This window comes from Mesocricetus auratus, unplaced genomic scaffold (genome assembly GCF_017639785.1).
Source record: "Mesocricetus auratus isolate SY011 unplaced genomic scaffold, BCM_Maur_2.0 Super-Scaffold_15014, whole genome shotgun sequence".
Lineage (NCBI taxonomy): Eukaryota > Metazoa > Chordata > Mammalia > Rodentia > Cricetidae > Mesocricetus > Mesocricetus auratus.
In genome coordinates, this window is record NW_024429186.1 from 3,259,488 (window position 1) to 3,279,514 (window position 20,027).

The 20,027-nt window shown below is 43.3% G+C and overlaps 1 protein-coding gene across 5 annotated transcripts in view; it reads left to right on the forward strand.

The window, feature by feature from the left end:
• Positions 1 to 20,027, forward strand: part of Dync2i1 (dynein 2 intermediate chain 1) — a 51,893-nt gene that overhangs the window by 23,573 nt on the left and 8,293 nt on the right. For all 5 annotated transcript variants that reach the window (XR_001197364.3, XM_013123948.3, XM_013123949.3 and 2 more), the window contains exons 13-21: positions 1,637 to 1,809; positions 2,863 to 3,025; positions 11,573 to 11,686; positions 11,792 to 11,853; positions 12,299 to 12,350; positions 13,726 to 13,786; positions 17,106 to 17,205; positions 17,387 to 17,518; positions 18,997 to 19,220. Coding sequence is in view for 4 of the 5 variants with exons in the window: in XM_013123948.3 (XP_012979402.1) it covers positions 1,637 to 1,809; positions 2,863 to 3,025; positions 11,573 to 11,686; positions 11,792 to 11,853; positions 12,299 to 12,350; positions 13,726 to 13,786; positions 17,106 to 17,205; positions 17,387 to 17,518; positions 18,997 to 19,220 (1,081 nt within the window). In the remaining variant the exon portion in view is untranslated. The remainder of the gene's footprint in view (positions 1 to 1,636; positions 1,810 to 2,862; positions 3,026 to 11,572; positions 11,687 to 11,791; positions 11,854 to 12,298; positions 12,351 to 13,725; positions 13,787 to 17,105; positions 17,206 to 17,386; positions 17,519 to 18,996; positions 19,221 to 20,027) is intronic.

Sequence of the window (20,027 nt, forward strand, 5' to 3'; positions counted from 1 at the left end):
TGCCAGCATGCCATGAACTCAGGTTGCATGGCGGATTTAAACTTTCTCAAGCAGACAGAAAAGATTGCAGATGCGCAGTAAAGAGAGTTCCAGATGGAAATAAAACCTCTAACTGGCTTACAGTGTATTTTAAAAGTGTACACAGGCTTGTGAGAGAAAAGAGGAATGGTATAGACAGTCATAAGAACAAAAATAGCTTAAAAATAACAAAGTCTTTAAAAAAGGAATAGAGTAATAAAGAACATATAATATACCACGTAAAGATGGGAAATACACAGAGAGTCTAGATTCTGTATGCTATTGTGTTGTCTTTAGATTTGACAACTGTTTTTGTTACATATAGTTTTTTCTAAGTAAAGTTAAAGAGGAAATGTGGAAGATTCCTTTATACTGTGTGAATATATGCACTAGAAGCTGACTCACACACAAAATAAATGAACGTAAAAAAGAGAAAAGAAACCTTATTGGTGTCACTAAACCTAGAAGCCAGACCTGTGAGGTGACTCAGAGGATAGGGACAGCCTGAGTTCAATCATGTACAAAGCGCTTTGGAGGAGAGAACTGACTCCATACAGTTGTCCTCTGGTTTGGACATGTACTTACCCCTCCCATCATGTACACGTGCTTACACACACTCACAGTAGAAATCCAGTAACAGTGGTGGCAGGGTTTTGCTCATGAATTGTGATGAAGCACATATAACCACGGTCATCCCTTTGCTGGAGGAGAATTTCAGGCTGCTGGAGGAGGCAGCCCTGAGGGGATGGCCGTGAGTGGCTGAGGGGATGGAAGAGAACGAGTTTGATCCCAGGTGTGGATGGTATGGGCTGTGACTTCAGGATCCAGTAGGCATGGACAGTGGGTGTCAGGTTAGCAGGTGTAGTTACTTAGCTAGTATTACAAAATTCTCACTAGACTATGGCTTAATATTCTTCTTTTCCTCACTTTATCAAAGCTCTGCGAATGAGAACTGTAGGGAGAGCAGCTCTGCCACAGAAGTCTTGGAATCCATTCTTGGAAAGCTACAGCTGGCTTTGAATTAGAGTAGTTTCTTGTATGGAGCTCTGAGGGCTGTTATAAAGAGAACTGAGGTTCCTAACAACGGTGTCCTAGCCGCGTGCCATGGAAGGAAGACCACTCCAGTCATTTCCAGTGTGGGGCTGAATTTCTGACTCCCATCCACTTGGTGTGAGGAGCTGGCAGATGAGAGGAAGTGGCCTGTCCTGACCTACACTGCACCACAGAGAAAGGGTTTCCCTTTATTGAAGCCACAGGGTCAGTGTGGACACAGAATTTAGGTTTATGCTGTAGGCGTTGATCAGAATCCCAGCTTTGGGGTTGAGGACCTAGCTCCTTAGGTGCAGTGTTTCCTAGACTGGTGCTCAGTCCTTAGCACTGCATAATTCACTGTGGTGGTTCAGTCAGAGGCAGGGAGGTCAGAAGTTCAAGGTCACCCTCAGTTAGAGCATGCTGAGGGGACCAGGTTTATGTGGTAACTTGTCTCAACAGCAGCACTCCAGACATCGTCTTTATTCAGCTCTGAACAGACCACACCTGCTTCTTCGTTGAATTAGACTATATGTGAGAATTCTGAAATGCTTTCAATGCTAAAGTGAAATGTTTTTCTCATCTCCAGGTAGGAAAGTCTCCTGTCTGCATGCCTCTCGAGTTCAGAGACAGACTGTGGTCTCTGTTCATGACTTACCTGAAGAGCCGTTTGCGCCATCTCTGGACAGCCGGCACCTCCTCTGTGTGTGGGATATTTGGCAGCCTTCAGGGCCCCAGAAGGTTCTGATATGTGAGTCAAAGGTATACTCAGGAGGAGTCTGTGCTTGTTTCCCAGAGGGAGAGGGTGCAGAGAGAACAGGCAGTATGAGAGCATAAGTCATGTCCTGTTTCTAGTGCCCTTGGCTCCCCATAGGTGACAAAACACATTTGTTCCAACTCTAGAAATTCACAGTTTAACAATCATTTCCTACAGAGAAACCCAGGATTATCATGCAGGAGGCTCTCAGTCACCTATAAACTAGGAAATGAACATAGTTGTAGGCTTGATAAAAACACCGTGAGGATTGCCATGAGTAGGATGTTTGGATCATACTCTAGATGTCGTGATATTCTTGTGATTTCTTTGTTTTTCTTTTCTTTCTTCCTTTTTTTCCCCTGACAGGAAGCATGTCATAACCCAGGCTGGCCTTGAATTCTCTGTGCATCTGACCTTGAACTTCTGATCTCCTGCCTCTACCTCTTGAGTGCGAGGATTGTAGATGTGTCCCACCATGCATTGTGCAATTTCTTGAAATTGCTGGCAGTGAGTGCCTTGGCCACTCACTCAGATTCTCTGGTCCTGTTATTCACCGGTCCGCCGGCCATCTTCCCTTTCACATATATATACTTCATCTTTGATTGGGAAGTTCTATGTCTTTGTGTTCCTTGACCCACCCAGACCATCTGTCTCTTCCAACTATGTGAAGAACACCTTTTCGGGTGTCGATTTTAGAGTCTTGAAAGTGGGTAAGTTTGCAGTAAACGCCATAAATAAAATGTCAAACAATGACTTAACCACTTGTGAGGTCCAGACAGCTGCACTGAATGGAAAGAATCGTTAAGCACATTTTATGGACCCAGATGTGAACTTGATGCAGTCCTTGTGACCACATTCTTACTCTACTGTCCATGTGAACAAACCCACACTTGGGCAATTGAATTTTATTTTATATGCACAGGTCCGTGCTCTCCTTAACTGCATCCTGTGGGCTCTCCTTAACTGCATCCTGTGGGGACCTGTATCTGTGTTAGATACCACACTTAGTGTGACTATCATATATTTTAGGCATTAACTTTCTGTGATTCACTTTTCAGGTCACATGTTGCTGCTTCAGCCCTTTAAAAGCATTTTTGCTGTTTGCGGGAACAGTGCACGGCTCCGTGGTGCTTTGGGACTTAAGAGAAGACTCCAGGATACACAGTTATGTGAGGCTGAGCAACTGTCTCTGGGCCTTCAGGACCCCCACGTTTTCCACCGGTCAGTGTTGTCTGTTCTCTAGAAAAGCCTGGGCAGCTCTGAGGTCAGACTGTGGACAAAGGAGGCCTTTGATAAACAGAGAAGACCGAGTCCATTCTGGTAGTCCTCGTTGAGTGGCCAGCAAAGTTTGGGGTATTCTTTCATGTTAAATGTGTGGATTCTAAAACCTCCCCAGCAAAATAAATTTTAGATTGACTAGTTGATTATGGGTTCCAGGACCAAACTCAAGGCCGAGGTGGGCGCTGTACACTGAGTTGCACCTCTCTCCTAACTTGAGTGTTCTAAGCAGCCAAGGTGTAGTAGTAATAGACACCACTGTAGCACTGTAGTGAATGCTCGGAGTGGTGAAGTACAAAGAGTTGTTACCTCTTGGGGGACAGGTCCTTAGTTTTACTTAGATGAACAATTCATACCATTTTAGACCATAGCCACCATGACAAAAAATAAATGAGCGTTTTTTTGGGGCTAGGAGGATGACTAGAGGGTAAAGTGTTTGTTGTACAATGTGAGGCCTGAGTTTGGATCCCCAGCCCCCACACCCCTTTTGGCGGGGTGAACTGGTACAAACCTGTGATCTCTCTGTGGAGTAGATACAGCTCACTGGCTAGCTAGTCTTACCAGCGGGCAAGCTCTAGACCAATGGTTCTCAACCCATAGGTCACAACCACTTTGGGGGTTGAACAACTGTTTCACAGGGTTGCATATCAGATATCCTGAGTATCAGATACAGTTGGTAACAGTAGCAAATTTAGAGTTATGAAGTAGCAATGAAAATAATTTTATGGTTGGGGGAGTCATCACACACGAGGAGCTGTATTAAAGGGTTGCAGCATTAGGAAGGATAAGAACCACTGTTTTAGGCCCAATGAGAGACCTTGATTCCAAAAAAAAATAGCATGGATAGTTATCAAGGAAGACACCTGATGCCAGCCCTCTGGTCTCCGTATGGACATCTTGCATGTGTACCCACTCACACATGGGCACATAAGAACACAAAGAGTAAGCATTTCCCACCTGAAGGACTTAAGTGATTCATGTACAAGGGCTCGTTCGATTCTCTGCTAGACCTCCATCCCTGTTGCTCAGAGGAGGGTGGGATGTTGTCTATGCCACACTGACTACGCGGGCAGGCTCTGCACTCAGAGCCATCCGTTCTGTCGTTAGGCTTTGGCGCCATGGCCTTTGTTGATGGGTCTCTTCCTGTAGGAGCTGACCTCCCATTGGCTGAGAGAGCAGGAATGGACCTTCCTCCTCTTCCTCACTCTTCCCCAGTCTTGTCCCTTTCCTGTTCAGTTGAGGAGCACACAACACCGCTCCAGCACTTGGTTTCTCTGTTTTCCCGCAGGGCACTGGTCTGTTTTCTGTCGTTATTCTGTCTCCAGTCTGCCTTGTCCAGATGCTGGGGGACGAGACTCGTGCTTGTCTTTTGGGGTTCTTCGCTGCTGAGAGTGGCAGAGCTCATCCCCTCCGCTCCTTGGTGCTCTATCCCAGCATGCCAGCTGTCACTCCATACCTCTCCTGCACTGATCCTCAGTGTATCCTCACTGAGTCTTCTTGTTGGTGATGCCCGTTCAATCTTTGCTCACTTTTTACCGAATTGTCTTCTTACCCATGTTTGTTTGTTTGTTTTTGGAGAGACGGTCTTGTTGTGGAGTCTGGCTGTCTTATGCTTGCAGAAGTCCTCTTACCTCAGCCTCTTGAGTGCTGAGATTGCAGGCATGATTCATGCCTGCCAAATGTATTTCATGTTGTTATCATGGTGCCAGATACTGAACCCAGGACTTTGTATTTGCCAGGTCAAACTCTCCAGATTGAGCTAAATCCCCAGCCTATTAAGTCTTGGAGCTTTATACAGTCTGAATATGTTTTACATGTGTTTTATCGTAGTCCGTATTTCTTTTGTAAGATTGTCCTTTGAAGAGAAAGGTTTAAATTTGGTAGAATTTGATTTTTCAATATTCTCTCTTATGACCATGCTTTTGATGTCATTAGTCAGCTAAAAGTCACAGAGGTTGGGTTGTTGCCCATGTTTTCCTGAACTTTTGTAAGTTTAGGATTTACATTTAGGTCTGGCTTGTATGACAAGAGGTATTAGTCTATATGTTTATATATTATTATTATTTTGTATATGAGTGTCCCATTGAAGTTGTCATTCTTGATGGCCATTTTCACTGTATTCAAAGCTTCTGTTGGTCATGTGGCTCTCATCAGTTTGAATATGATGTGTCTCAAGTGAGGCCTCTCTGGTGTGCATCCTTCCTGCTTCTGGCCATCACTGAACTTTTCATTGTCTTTGTAGTTTGTACCATTTCCAGAAAGTTCTATGTTTGGAATAAAGTGGAGTAAACATTTTCAGATTGGGTAAGGTTAAGTGTGTAAGTTTCTGTCATGTTTTCTTTTTTAGTGGCTTAATGGCCAAATAATTTTCCTTTATGTTCTTAAAATAAAAAATATAAAAAAACAAACATTATGAATTTATCAATTATCTTACTGAAAGAATGATTTTGCTACTATTTGTATATAGGTTTTTGAGTGGACTTGTTTTCACCTTGTCTGGGTAAATACCAAATATAATGACTAAATACTGATTTTCAATTTGACAGGATCTAGGTTTACTTATGAGATAATCCTCTAGGCATGGTAATTAGGGATTGTCTAGATTAAGTTAGCCTCTGGGCATGTCTGTAAGAGATTTTCTAGTTGGTTGAGATAAGAAGACTTAACTTACTATTCCATGGCCTGGGGTCGCAGCTGCATATATGAGAGAAACCAAACAGTTTGGACTTTGACCTCTCTCTGCTTCCTGACTGCAGATGTAATGCTACAACCCCTGACCTATGGCCGTGTCCCGGAAAGTGAGCCAGAGTTAACCTCTTCCCTTCCTTTCTTCCTTCTTCCTTCCTCCCTTTCTCCCTTCCTTCCTTCCTTCCTCCCTTCCTTCCTCCTTCCCTTTCTTTCTTTCATTCTTTCTCTTTCATTTTTTACTTTTTTTATTTTTTTTTGTAAGCCTGGCTGTCCTGGAACTCTCTCTGTGGACAAGGCTGGCCTTGAACTAGCAGAGATCCGCCTGCCCCTGCCTCCCGAGTGCTGGGATCAAAGGCGACCCTTTCTTTCTTAAGCTGCTCTTGTCAGGTGTTTTGTCATAAGGACCTGTAAAGCCAGAGTCTCCTGTATTGATCGGTGAAAAATTGCCAGCTGTCTTTCAGAGTGGCTATGCTGGCTGCATTCCTGTAGGCGGTCAGCGAGGCCGGCTGCTGCTCTGTACCCTCCCCAGCATTCAGCGTGACCTCTGCTGTAGGTTTGGGTCATTGTGCTTGCTTGCAGTGGTTCCTTGTGGTGTGACTTGCATTTCCCTTGTGACACTTGGAGCAGTCATGTCTTTCCTTATGCTCATCTGCCATCTGTGTGCCCATTAAGGTCTTTGCTCCCCCTTAAAATTGCTTGTTTTCCAATATTTGAGTTTTGATAAAAGACTTTTATGAGGTAAGGGTTTTGCAAGTATTTTCTCCTATTCTGTGATTCTTTTCATTCTTTTGACTAAGTATGGCTTTTAAGTAGGTTTATTTTCGTCCCTCTCCAAGTACTCAACATCACAGGTAATCTTTCCTCTCTTTGTGCTGTATTTATACCATTGCTTTATACATAAGAAGAGCAAGCCATTTTTTTTTTTATTTCTCTGCTAACCAGTTTCTGCTCTTTTGGGAAGATATTGTTGCTGTGGAGAGTGTTTGTGTAGAGTGTAGCTTTCCCCACCATCCACCTAGGCCCTGCCCAGTTGCAGTCCCCAAATAACACACAGGACACTATATTAATTATGAAGCTGTTGGCCGTTTGCTTGGTTTCTTACTGGCTATCTCTGACTTAAGTATTTACCCCATAGTTGTTAATCTAAGTATTTCTCATACCAGAGAAAAGGGTCCAGACCTCTTACTCCAGTGGTGGGCTACATTGTCTCTTTCCCAAATCCTCCTGGACTCCTAGTCCCACCTATCTTGCTTCCCTATTGGCCAACAGTGCTTTATTGACATATACACAGGACTTCCCCATCATCTCCTCTTTTCTGTCTAAATAAAAAGAAAGGTTTTAACTTTAGCATAGTCAAATTATATACAACATCAACAGTTATCAAGTAAGAATATAGTTACAATATTTTGTCCATTAATATTTAGTAAGATTTAAAGAAAATATCATCTATCCGATCTTTGTGAGTCTAAAGTCTTATATGTAGCTTATCTTTTATCATAACTAAGGAAAACTATAATTATAACCATCTGTCTTCAACTCCATAAAAGACCACAGAAGGATAATATATAAACACTAGGACTGACAGAGACATCTTGCTGCCTGGACAATCACCTAAAGTTTCTCTGTAATGTGGGGGTATCCATCTTCAGCCCATAGGCCACAGTGTATCTGGAAGACTTCTCAGCAAAGTATGAAATTTCAAACTGTCCATCTGCATTGGCAGTCTGTCAGTCATTTTTCTGTGTCCTGCAGAAAGTCTCGTAGACTCTTCCATGAAGCAGGAACCCTGAAGGACTGTTTGAGTTCAGCAGTCACTTTCCTGTGAGTCCTGCATGTCCAGATTATACAGCAACAGTCAAGGAGTCTAGGCAAGAGCAGTTTCTTGCCCAAATGGCTAATCTTGCCATGTTGAAAGCAAACTCCATAACCAGTTTCTTTGATGCCCATCTTCCTCTCAGATGTAATTGATGTGCTAGGAGCAGACATTTTTCAATGTCAAGAAAAACCCTAAACGATTTTAAGTGTCATTTTCTGAAGGCCTTTGAGAGGTTTGAAGACTATCTGTTTATCTCAAATACATCTCTGTATATCTAGAAAACCTAACTTACCTAACTATAAGTTCTATCTATTATAAGTAACTATCTATAATCTGTATTTAATTATGCATTATATTTTAAAAGAGTAGTATAAACACAGTACTGAATCAAGAGCAGAAATATACACATCACAAAATTGACCCTGAATTTGTATCAATAAATGAAAAACCATACTCATATCAAGTATTCATTTCCATACCATAATACCCCTTTTACCATTAAAAAGAAATTGGTTATGATCATTAACCAATTATAAGCAACCCCATTCAAATGAAAACAAAGATTTATAAACAATATGGGAATTTGGACGTATCTCATTTTAAACTGTTTCCTGTTGGATGGGGGCACTGTTCATACCATGGGGATCATGACAAAACTTAGAAACCTGTATAAGTCCTTATTTTTGTGGTCTGTAAGGCTGTATCATCTCAGCTGTCTCAATTGTTGAAACACCTGACCCACTGTTTCCGGGGGTCTTGCTTCATCAAACCACAGCAGCCTGGAAGGAATCCACAGCTTTCCATTTTCTGTGGAAACATAAACAAAAACTCTTATTTCAAGTAACTGGTCCTTATATTTAAAGTTAGAAGTCAAAGCATTTTTGGAATATGTAAGTTGAATTAATTTAGCAGCATTTATAATCAAGAATACTTTAGTAGTTTTTCCTTCTTTAGCAATCAAAAACTGAAAAACACAATGGCATACAGTATCTAGATTCTCTGTGTATTTTCCATTTTTACGTGGCTTGTTTATTTATCTATTATTATTACTCTATTTCTTTTACTTTTATTTATTTATTCATTTCTCTGAGACAGGGTTTCTCTGGAAATCGGCCTGCCTCTGCCTCTGGAGCAAATCTATTATTATTACTCTATTTCTTTTACTTTTATTTATTTATTCATTTCTCTGAGACAGGGTTTCTCTGGAAATCAGCCTGCCTCTGCCTCTGGAGCAAATCCTATTGGTGTGCGCCACTACAGCCAGCTTCTCTATTTATTTACCACTATGTCGTTTCTTTTTCTCTCTCAATCCTACATATGTATGTGTATATATATATATATATATATATATATATTTTTTTTTTTTGGTTTTTATGAGACAGGGTTTCTCTGTATTATTTTGGAGGCTGTCGGTCCAGCGCATCCTCGAACTCACAGAGATCCACCTGTCTCTGCCTCCCGAGTGCTGGGATTAAAGGCGTGCGCCACCACCTCCCAGCAGTCCTATGTATATTTTTAAACACACTGTAAACCTTTAGAGGGTTTTCTTCGCCTGAATCTGACTTTACTGTAAAACTTCATGTTTTTCTGGTCATGTGTCTTATACAAACTAAAGAACATCGCTAAAATGAAAGTGGAAACAGCTGCTGGCTTTCCAACATGGCAGGCGTAAGTCTATACTGACATCCAGCATCATGGTGCCGGCTTGGAGATGTGGTCACTGCCACTGCCAGATGCTCGTGCACACCATTCAGTTGTTAACAGAGCCTCTTAAAGAACCATGCTGCTCTTCTTTTTTTTTTTTTGCTTATGTTGAGTCAGGAAGACTGCCTTAAGTGAGCCACATGAGTCTCTGCTTGTCTCTGGCAAAACAGAGCCCACCTCAGAAAAATGCTGCTACCAAGAGGCCATGCTTCTCTTCGTTCTTTTGTTTCTAAAATTCCTTTTAAGCTTTTGTTATTCTACATGGAAATTTATATCTCAGTTCTGACACCATTTGTAGAGTGCAGCTTTCCCCGCAATCCGCCTGGGCCCTGCCTCAGTTGCAGTCCCCAAATAACACGTGATACTATATCAATTATGAAGCTGTTGGGCATTTGCTTGGTTTCTTACTGGCTATCTCTGACTTAAGTATTTACCTCATAATTGTTAATCTAAGTATTTGTCTTATTGGAGAAAAGGGTCCAGACCTCACTCCATATGGATATTGATGCTATTATAAAAAGTATCTTTTTTTTATCAAACAGAGAAAACAACATAAAATTTGCTAAGTTTTCTTTCCTGATGCTGTAATAAACTATCCTGGGAAAAGCACCTTGAAGGGGAAAGGCTTTATTGGCTCACAGTCCAGTGTATAGGTTACAGTCCGTCACAGCAGGGAAGTTGCATTGGTGGGAGCTGGTCACATTATGTCCACAGTCAGAAGAAGGGGGACACGGATGCCGCATGCCACAGCTCAGCTTAATCTCTCCTTTCCTAAGTTTAGTGCTCAGCCCAGGGAATAGTGCGTAGTCACAGGGATCCCCACAGGCCAGCTTGACCTAGATCCTCCTCACTGAAGATCACAGGTGACTCTAAATCATGTTAAGGTGACGGTGAAAACTATCCATTACACAATCAAAAGGCATCTTTTAAAACGTGGCATTGTCTAACTGCTAATATAATAAACTTTTCAGTCAAGCATTGTTCTCACAGCATTAAATCCATAAGCCATGCATGGTACTGGCAGGATGCTAGTATGGTCTCCTTCCCTTCAGCTTCCTTATATGAAATTATAACAGCATTTGCTATAGCACAGGCACGTTCTCTTTGTACTTGACGCCATCTCTAATGACTGTGTGTGTGGTGTGTGAGTAGCTGTTGTGCACCAGTCTTGAGGGAGCAATGACAGGAAAAGTCTGCTCATGTTCAGTACAGGACAGTCATTCTTCCGTGCATTTCCAATCAGATGGGAACAGAGGGATGGCAGAGTGCTCATAAAATACTCCATGAACATGCTTCCTTTGTTTCCTTTTGCCATCTAAGTATCAGCAGCAGAACTCAGGAGCGTGAAACTGTGGAGCTTCTAAAGGAGGACTGGCGGTCACACGTCCCATGTGAATGTTCCCCTTGGGCGGCCTGCAATGTCTCTTCCCTGTGTTGTTCATTAGCTTTTTCTTAAGTTCAGTCCACCCCCTCTTTTCTGTTTCTATGTGGGGTTTTGATCTAGGGTGTGATTTGTTTGTTATTTTAAGTGCATTTCCCCCGAAGGAGTCTGCAGAGATGTCATCCATCTCAGACTGCCTGTCATCTGCATTGTGCTTTCTTCTGGGATGGGGTAGGGCAGGAGAATGGTCACGCCTGCTGATTCTTTGATCTCTTTGTTTGAATTTCTTCCTGCAGTGCCTGCATGTGGGATCTGAGCTTCTAACTCTGCAGGCAGGTGTTACGTTCATTTGTGGGTGGCGGTATTTCTCCTGATAGTGGCTGCATGCCCGTTTAAGACAGCTTAGTCTTGTGCTCTGGCTGGCACTGCTGTGTACCCAGTCCATGCTGTCCTCTTCCCTTATAACTTGCCCATCAATGCCACTTCTCTAGGGCCCTTTCCCCAGCCTTTCCTGGAGGATTCTGGCCTCAGAATCCCTTCTTCTCCTGTGTGTCTACTTGAGTTCCTCATCTTCACAATGCTCTTGGTCTCAGAGAATGTTGACCTCTGTTGCCTCAGTGATGAAACAGCTCTGTAATGACACACGCTCTGGTGTTCATTTCTTGTCTTTCCTCTTCTAAGTGTTTTGAGTTTGTAGTCTCCATTTGCTAGAGATGCTGAAAATCATGGTCATAGACCTTGATGTGTGGTCTACAAGAGTCTTGTGACTTTAGGAGAGAGGTGTATGGAGAGGTTCAGGTCTCTAGACCCAGAAGCATCCCCACATTTCTTAACATATAATGCTAATCTCATTGCTAAGATGTATGACTTATGGTGGGTACTGTGGGCCTTTAATCTGTAGATGGAGTCCTTACGTCAGTGAACCACCAAAGTCCTCTTCAAGCCATAGAACCAGTTGTCACATCTGCCTACAAAAAACAGAGCCTGGTGCTCTCACCCTTTTCTTCTCAAGAAGGTAGGAGAGCCCTGGTACCCATGAAACCCTTCAGGGGATGGTTACGCAAAAACATTGTTCATAATTAAAGCTCCTTTCCTTGGTGTTTGTTTCTGCTTTCACTAGAAATGGCAGGCTTATCATTTCACATTGCTTCCCTGGACAACAGTGGCATTCTCAACGTGTGGGTGAGTAGGAAGTGCGGGGCCATGCTTACAGCGGAGTGAAACCATCTGGGAGGAGAGGACACCTGGCTGGGGCAATGGGTCAGGGATAGAACAGACCGAGACAGTAAGACCGTCTGTTCTGTGAAGGGGTATGGAATTGGATGCTGGCCGTCGGCCTCTGGGAATGCGTAAGAAAGATGCTAATGCAGCATCAGTGCTGAAGGGTGTTAGAACTTGTGTTGGGAGCTACTAATGAGGTTACTGAGAGAGGAGAGGAGTAAGATAAAATAATGAACAAATCTAAGTCATTAGTTCTAAAGAAATGATTATAGTCCTTTTTATGAAACAATTAACTTTTTAGGATGTAATATACCATGTTATTTTATTAGAGCTATGTTTTGCTTAGATTGTTTTATAGTTACAAAATGTTATCAGTATTCATCTTTTTTCAATATTCTGTTTTTAGGTGGTTGTTGAATTACCAAAGGCAGATATCTCAGGTTCAATGAGTGATTTAGGTAACTATTGAGCTAAAAATTAATTATTGTTTGCTAAAATGAATAGAGATTAAAGATATTACAACCTGCTTTGAGAAATAAGTAATTAGCAACATGGAAAACGGACATCTCATTAGCTAGAGTGATTGAGTGATGTTCACTGGATATTTCTTTCTGTAGGTGTCTTAAGTTCTGCTCACAATGGGCATTCATTCTGCCCTGTGACATAACTTAAGGAGACAGTCTTCTTCTTCTTCTTCTTCTTCTTCTTCTTCTTCTTCTTCTTCTTCTTCTTCTTCTTCTTCTTCTTCTCCTCCTCCTCCTCCTCCTCCTCCTCCTCCTCCTCCTCCTCCTCCTCCTCCTCCTCCTCCTCCTCCTCCTCCTCCTCCTCCTCCTCCTCCTCCTCCTCCTCCTCCTCCTCCTCCTCCTCCTCCTCCTCCTCCTCCTCCTCCTCCTCCTCCTCCTCCAGTATACTTCAGGTGTCCATGTGGGGCTTCCTTCTGTGGTTTCAGTTTGACCAGTGCACATGAGTTCACTAAGTGTGGCTCTCCTCATGCCACTTGGAATGGGTTCATGGATGTGCCACTCAAATCACTTTTGCTGTGGCCGTGGTCGAGAGCAGAGGCAGTAGGCCTGATGTGTAGTTCTTTCGCCCCTGCGATGGCATCAGGGTTGGTGAATGGTGACTATAAGAGACAGGCAATGCAGTGCACTTACAATTGCCCTTCCCAGCAGTGAGTTGGATCTACATCTGCATGCTTTTAATTCAGGGTTCTGGACAGTGCCTTGCCTAGCATTTGGGTTTAATTATATACAGATCTTCAAGTCTCCTCCCTGCATTAATGTACAAAATAGGGAGAATAGCTTTAACACAGACATTTGGCAGAGACAACTGAAGGGTCCATATCTGAGGGGAGCAAAGAAGGGGATGGAAAATAAAGCCAGGCCTCCTGGGAGCTGTAGCTCCATGGTGTTTGAGTAGAAGTTAGAGGAGCTGATCAGTAGAAACCAACACTGGAGGAAGCTAGGGGCCATTTAACAAACTGGAAACCTGGGGAGTCCCCACGACGGATCTAAATGACAGGTGCCTTGGGTATTACAGCACAAGGTTCGGGGTTCTGAACTAAGTATTCAGTACATACGATGCCCGTTTTTCTCACTAGTCTGAATTGTGGCCCCACGGGATTCTGATAGTGTCCTGCAAATCTTGACTCTCCTCGTCAGCAAGGCACAGGCACCTCCATCAGATTTAGAGAGTCCTGCCTGTATTTACGTCTTGGCATTCCTTCTGGTTATAGATATTTAGATGAGGAAGAGTGGATCCAGACAACTGTAGGTAGATTGTGGTTTAGCTTGCATTAAGAGGTGTGTGTGTTTCTGGTTTGTCTGACTCTAGGTCTGATACCTGGAGGGAGGATCAAATTGGTGCACAGTACTGTGATCCAATTGGGCAACAGGTGAGATTTGCACTGGGAATTGGACACATCCCTCATCCCAGGGAGACTATCCCTTATCACACCCCTCATCACACCCCTTAACACATCCCTCATCCCAGGAAGACTTAGCTTCCTGCTGAATGCATGTTCTTATTTTGCAACAAGAACACATTTTCTCACATTCGGTTTTTGCTATTGAATTATCAGTAATAAGCCAATGTAACATATGTATTCCAGATATAGCGTTGATATGTATTCATAAAGTGTTTCTTAGCTTATAAATTAATGCTACTTGACTGGTTTTCCTTCAGCTTTAATTTGGACTTAAAGTTAGTTAAACTTAATCAAATCAAATTTCAGGGACTGGAAACACTGAAATAAATTTTATTCATAAATATATATTTCTAGGTAGGCATAGCACACACCTGTAGTCCTAGCATTTGGTAGATAGAAGCGGTGAGATTAAGAGCTCAAGGCTATCTTTGACTACACAGTGAGTTTTAGACCAGCCTGGGATATGTGAGAGCCTATCTCAGATCAACAGATAAGCAAAAAGAAGTAAAAACAAGCAAAAAACCAAAAGACCCAAAACCACCCTATATTTCTGCTTTTACCCATAGACTTAATATGAAGTATAGATTCTTAATGAAAGTTCCAGTATTAGTACTATTTATATGTTCTGTATTGGTTCCCAAAGACATATACATATGTACATACATGCATACATAAAAATGTATTTCTGTCATTTACTTACTGAGACTGTGAGTATGTGGATTATCCTTGAAAAAGTCTTTGAGCCTGTATCCTCTTTATCACACAGAGTACAGTGGATACAATCACAATTAGAGACTTCAGATTAACCTGCCTGACTGAAATATAATCTTGAAAGCAGATCAGTTAATGTCATCAGACATGTTGCAGAGCCAGGCACGCACATGCTGTTCAGGCTGTTCCCTGACTCCATGTGCTGCATACCTCTGCGGAGCTCCTGTGAGACACTTCTCTCTGCTTGAGATGTGATTACCTCCTGGATTTTAATGTATACTCTTCCGGGACTAAACTATACCCTTCAAAGGGAAATATCTAATGTATTTGGTACTATGTTTCCTCTCAAAACTCATAGTTGTGTTTTTGCAAGCTCTGTGGGAAAGGAGGGGTAGAGGCTGACTGAATGATAAGGAGAGGTCTAGCTCTGTAGCCCCCCTACCTCGGGGAAACTGGGGTGGCTGGCCAGACTGAAAGACCAGGTCTTTGCCCCTTTCCTGCCACTTGTGGACTGTGGATGTCCTGGGAAGATGTCACCCTTGGTGTAGTAGCTGTCTTGCCCTCAGAGATCTCAGCAAGCTTGCCGGTGAAGTAGACCATTCCTTGTTGGCATGGTTACAAGAGTATGATGTGTTGTTAGCATGAGCATAGGCATGAAGGAGCTTGAAGGAGAGCAGGTTTAGGTCCAGGGTGATATGGGAGCATTTGGGGAAAGTGATACATGTTTTGCTTTGTTTTGGTTTTTTTTTTAAAGTAAGAATGGTCCCTATAGGGTCATGTACTTGAATGCTTAGTCACCAGGGAATAGAACAGTTTAAGAAGGATGAGGATGTGGCCTTGTTGGAGGAAGTGTGTCACTGGGATGGGCCCTAAGGTTGCAAAAGCCCATGCCAGGCCCAGTGTCTCTCTGCCTGCTCTCTGTGGATCAGGGTGCAAAGATCCCAGATACTGTTCCAGTATCACGCCTGTCTCTTTCCTGCCGTGACCATGCACTAATCCTTTAAAATTGCCAGCAAGCCCCTAATTAAATGCTTCCTTGTGTAAGAGTTGCTGGTCATGGTATCTCCTCACAGCAATAGAATACCAACTAAGACACGGTAACTGGATTGATCCTTGAAAGTCGGGCAAAGGAGCATGCCAGAAATGCCAGCAAGTCCATTGTTGAGAAAGATGGGAGGAGTTGGTGGTTGACCTTGACATTGGCATGCCTGCTTCTGTGATGACAGTCTAGACAGTGTCTTGGAGGTGACAGGGTCTTATTCTGAAGAAGTAGAATGTCATTTTTGAGATGTGGGATGATAATCAACTTGGGAAAAATGTTAGTTTGGAGTACAGAACGTTCCAGAAACTGGAGTCAAGGAGCCCAGTTAGGAGGCCAGTATGGTGTCCTGTATGAAAAGCAACATGGGTGTGGAGAACTAGATGTGGAGTTGGAATCTGGTGGTCTGCTGAGGATAGAAGCAGTGGGAGGGAGGAGCCTCAGTTGGCCCTGCCTTCTGCCATAGTTTGCTTACCTTACCAGATGGTACGGCCGAGGAGAAGAGGGGTTATTTGTGTGTCATCTGTGTGAGTGCTTTGCCTGCCCATATATATATATATATATATGCGCACCACATGTGTATCTGGAGCCAGCAGAGGCCAGAAGAGGGCGTCAGATCTCCCGGAACTGGAGTTACTGAGCTGTAAGGTGCTGTAAAAGTTTTGGGAACAGAATACAGCAGCAAATGCGCTTAATTGCTGAGTCGATTCTCCAGCTCCAGATATAGTAGGTTTTTTTTTGTTTGTTTGTTTTAAGAAAAGAAAATGTCTTAATGCGAGGAACAAAGAGGGAAGTTAAGTTAGATAATAAGGTTTTGAACTAGTGGTGGAACCAGGAGGTCAGGTTCTTGGGCCTTTACCATAGACCTGTGTCTTAAGCCCTGTGCAGTCAGAGATGTATTGGGCTTGCCGAGTTAGAGACTAGCACTGAGACCCCCCGCACAGGACTCTGGAATTCACTGCCCCTTTAGTGTGAGGGAAGTTTAGAAAGTTTCACCCCTAGTTAAGGGAAAGTAGGTACTCAGAAGAACTTGAAACCTCAAGCTAGATGTGTATGGGAATCTGTAAGTTGGGGTGTGAACATCAGAATCCCAGGGACCTTGAGACATAAGGACAGCTGCCTGGTGGGAAGCCTGAACTTATGATGGGATTTCTCCAAGCCGTCTGCAAAAGATGAGCTCACAAACTTAGAAGAACCAGAAACATGAGGAAACAGTGCACCCTGGAGCACAAATAGGATTAATCAGCACACTGAACTGTCACCACGGTGGGCTTCATCAGAGTCAGTTTCCTATCAGTGAGCCGTTAAGTAGCAGATTCAACGTAGTCGATAAAAGAATCAGCAGACTGAAGGATGGATCTGCAGACGTGATTATGCTTGCAGTACCTGGAAAGGAAATAGGAGGCAGAGTAGCTGCAGTCACGGAAGAAGTGTGCCATGCTGCTCCTCCCGTGGCAGACGGCAGTGAGTGTCAGGTGTTGTCATCATCCCGGGTTTGCAGAAGGCGTGTGCTCATCTCTGCTGTTTATTTTTCAGTCTTTCCCATAAAGATAGTGAACTCTGGGGGTCCTCACAAACACTGAGTGTCAAGTTTCTGCCTTCGGATCCTGATCACTTTGTTGTTGGCACCGATACGGTTAGTAGTATTTTACGTTTCATCCTTTCCACCTAGCCTCACCTGATAGATGTCTTAACATCAGATTAACTTACTGTTTGCCTCTGCTACAATGTCTGAATTGTTTCATGAGCATGGCTTTTGTTCAGTCTTGTGTCTGATACTTTTCTTTGGCTATTCCTGGTATTCTTGTAATAACTAGGGACTTATACGGCACAGTACCAGACAAGAGTGGAGAGTGTCTCCCAAGGTGTTCAAGCCTCAGCAACATGGTGTCAGACCAATAAAAGTTAACGTGATCGATTTTTCACCATTTGAAGAAACAGTATTCTTGGTAAGACAGTCACTTTCCATTGGTATTATTTGCTTATTGGGGCATCATACTATTGCAATCCAGTAGAAGATTTAGAAAGCCTAAAGATTTAGTATTTATTGGGCTTCAGTGATCTACAAAGGAGACACGGGATATTAACAGAAAATTAAATTGACTCAGAAATTTAACTCTCAAGAAATACTTTGTTCACTTGCAAAGCACTCAGAGTTTAGCAGGAAGATACATACCTGTGGTCACCCTGCTCTCATGGCAGCTAATCCTGTCCTAAGAGTTAGCCGTGGTCACCCTGCTCTCACGGCAGCTAATCCTGTCCTAAGAGTTAGCCGTGGTCACCCTGCTCTCACGGCAGCTAATCCTGTCCTAAGAGTTAGCCCTCTCCTAAAAAACAGTCATCAGTCCCTTCACCTAATTACCTTCCACTAGATCCCTCTGCCTCTCAACACGGTTACTTTGAGAACTTGAGTCTCTAGCACAGGAACCAGTGGGGACAGACTTCACTCAGACCATAGGGGTGGTTTACTATCTGCCTGGCTAAGAGTGCAGTCCTAGAATATGCAGGGCTTTTGATACCTCATGCAAATTAGCCAGTTTCACTGCTTAAGACTCTGCAGCATCTGAGTCAGAAGTTATACACCCTGACATTGTGCTCAGAGATTATTTGGCTCAGTTCCTGCCACTTTATCCTGTATGATTGTGTTATTTATCTGAAACTAGGGCTTAATGTATTTTATTTTAGAATATGATCTCTCTCTCTCTCTTTTTTTTTTTTTTTTTTTTTGGTTTTTCAAGACAGGGTTTCCCTGTATTGTTTGGAGGATGTCCTAGAACTCGCTCTGTAGACCAGGCTGGTCTCGAACTCACAGAGATCCGCCTGCCTCTGCCTCCCGAGTACTGGGATTAAAGGCGTGCGCCACCAACGCCCGGCCTACAATATGATCTCTTGTTGACATTCTAGTTGAATACACACACACACACACACACAAACACACACACACACATACACACACACGTGGGCACAGTTTTAGAATTTTATATAAGTCCATCTTTTTATTATGGGAAAGGATTAAATAGCAAGGAAGAATTAATCTTCTCTTTATAGGCTAGTAATTTGATCTTTCACTAAACCAGCTGTGTTTCATAAGAGCAAATTTATAAATATTTCAATCCAAAGGGAACATATAACCATACTGTTAGTACAAATACAACTGTTTAAAAGGTGACATTCCACCTGTGGAGCCCACCCCAGCATCCTGTGCTGGAGTCAGAGGCACTCAACAAACACTCATCTGTGCTTTCTGAGAGTGCAGTGATGGCTGGTGTCCGTTTCCAGGGTGAGTGCTCACTCGCTATTTGTGAAGATAGGTTTGATGTCTTTATATTCAGAACAAAAGCAAGCCAACCGCTCTGAGACAATTAGCTGGGTGTTGAGGTTTAATTTAAAAAGAAAGTAAAGCAGGGTTTCCATGCCCCGATTGCAGGCTGGCTGTTCAGATGGAAGCATCAGACTGCACCAGCTGACGTCTGAGAGGCCTGTTCTGCAGTGGGACGGCAGTACCCGTGGCCGCTCTGTCACCAGCCTGCAGTGGTCCCCGACAAGGCCCACTGTGTTCTTGGTCCAGGATGGTGCGTCCAGGATCTATGTCTGGGACCTTCTTGAGAATGACCTGGGCCCTGTGGCCCAGCAGCTCATCTCTCCAGACAGGTGAGTGCAAGGCCTGTCACCTTCATCTCTGGTCTTTCTTAAGTCACATGTTTAAGTTTAAATTAAATGCTGCATTTATATGTTAGATAGTCAAAAGTACTTTTTAAAGGTAGTTCTAGTTTGCAGTCAAATAGAAAGATACGCAGGGCTCCTGTGCGCCCTCTGACCCCCAGACATGCTTCCGCTTTGCTGCCGGCAGCTCCATCAAGTGTGCCCGCTATAATTGCTCCTTACTGACACATCATGACCACCCTGTTCCTCTACATCAGCTTCGCCCATAGTGTTCAGTTAAGCAATACTATCTAAGTCTCTTTAAGATGCAGCTGTCTCACGTTTAGCCCCAAAGAGCACAGGCCATAGGAGAGTAGTGTAATAGTCCCTCATTATTATCATACAGGAAGAAACATTTTCCGTGTGAGTGTCTTACAGATTCCACATATGTTTGTGTGATCTGCAACCAACTCCCTCTAGTTTCTCAAAGAGGACAGGACATACGAGACAAAAGTCATGGAGTCTGTGTTCTTGTCAGACCCTCCAGCTCTCTGCTCCTGAGTCACACCAGTCCCCAAGCATCCTTTCCACCCATGTGTGCAAGCACCCTGCTGGTGTGAATTGTATTGACGCTACTGTGTTAGCGTCTGTCTGTCTGTCTACCTATCATCTGTCTATCTACTTATCTGCTTATGTGTGTGCACAGTCGTATATGCTGTGGTGCCCATGTAGCATTCAGAGGACAATGTGTGAGACTTGGTTCTTTCCTTCCCCTGTGTAGGATCCAGGATTTAGGTCATCAGCCTTGGTAGCCAG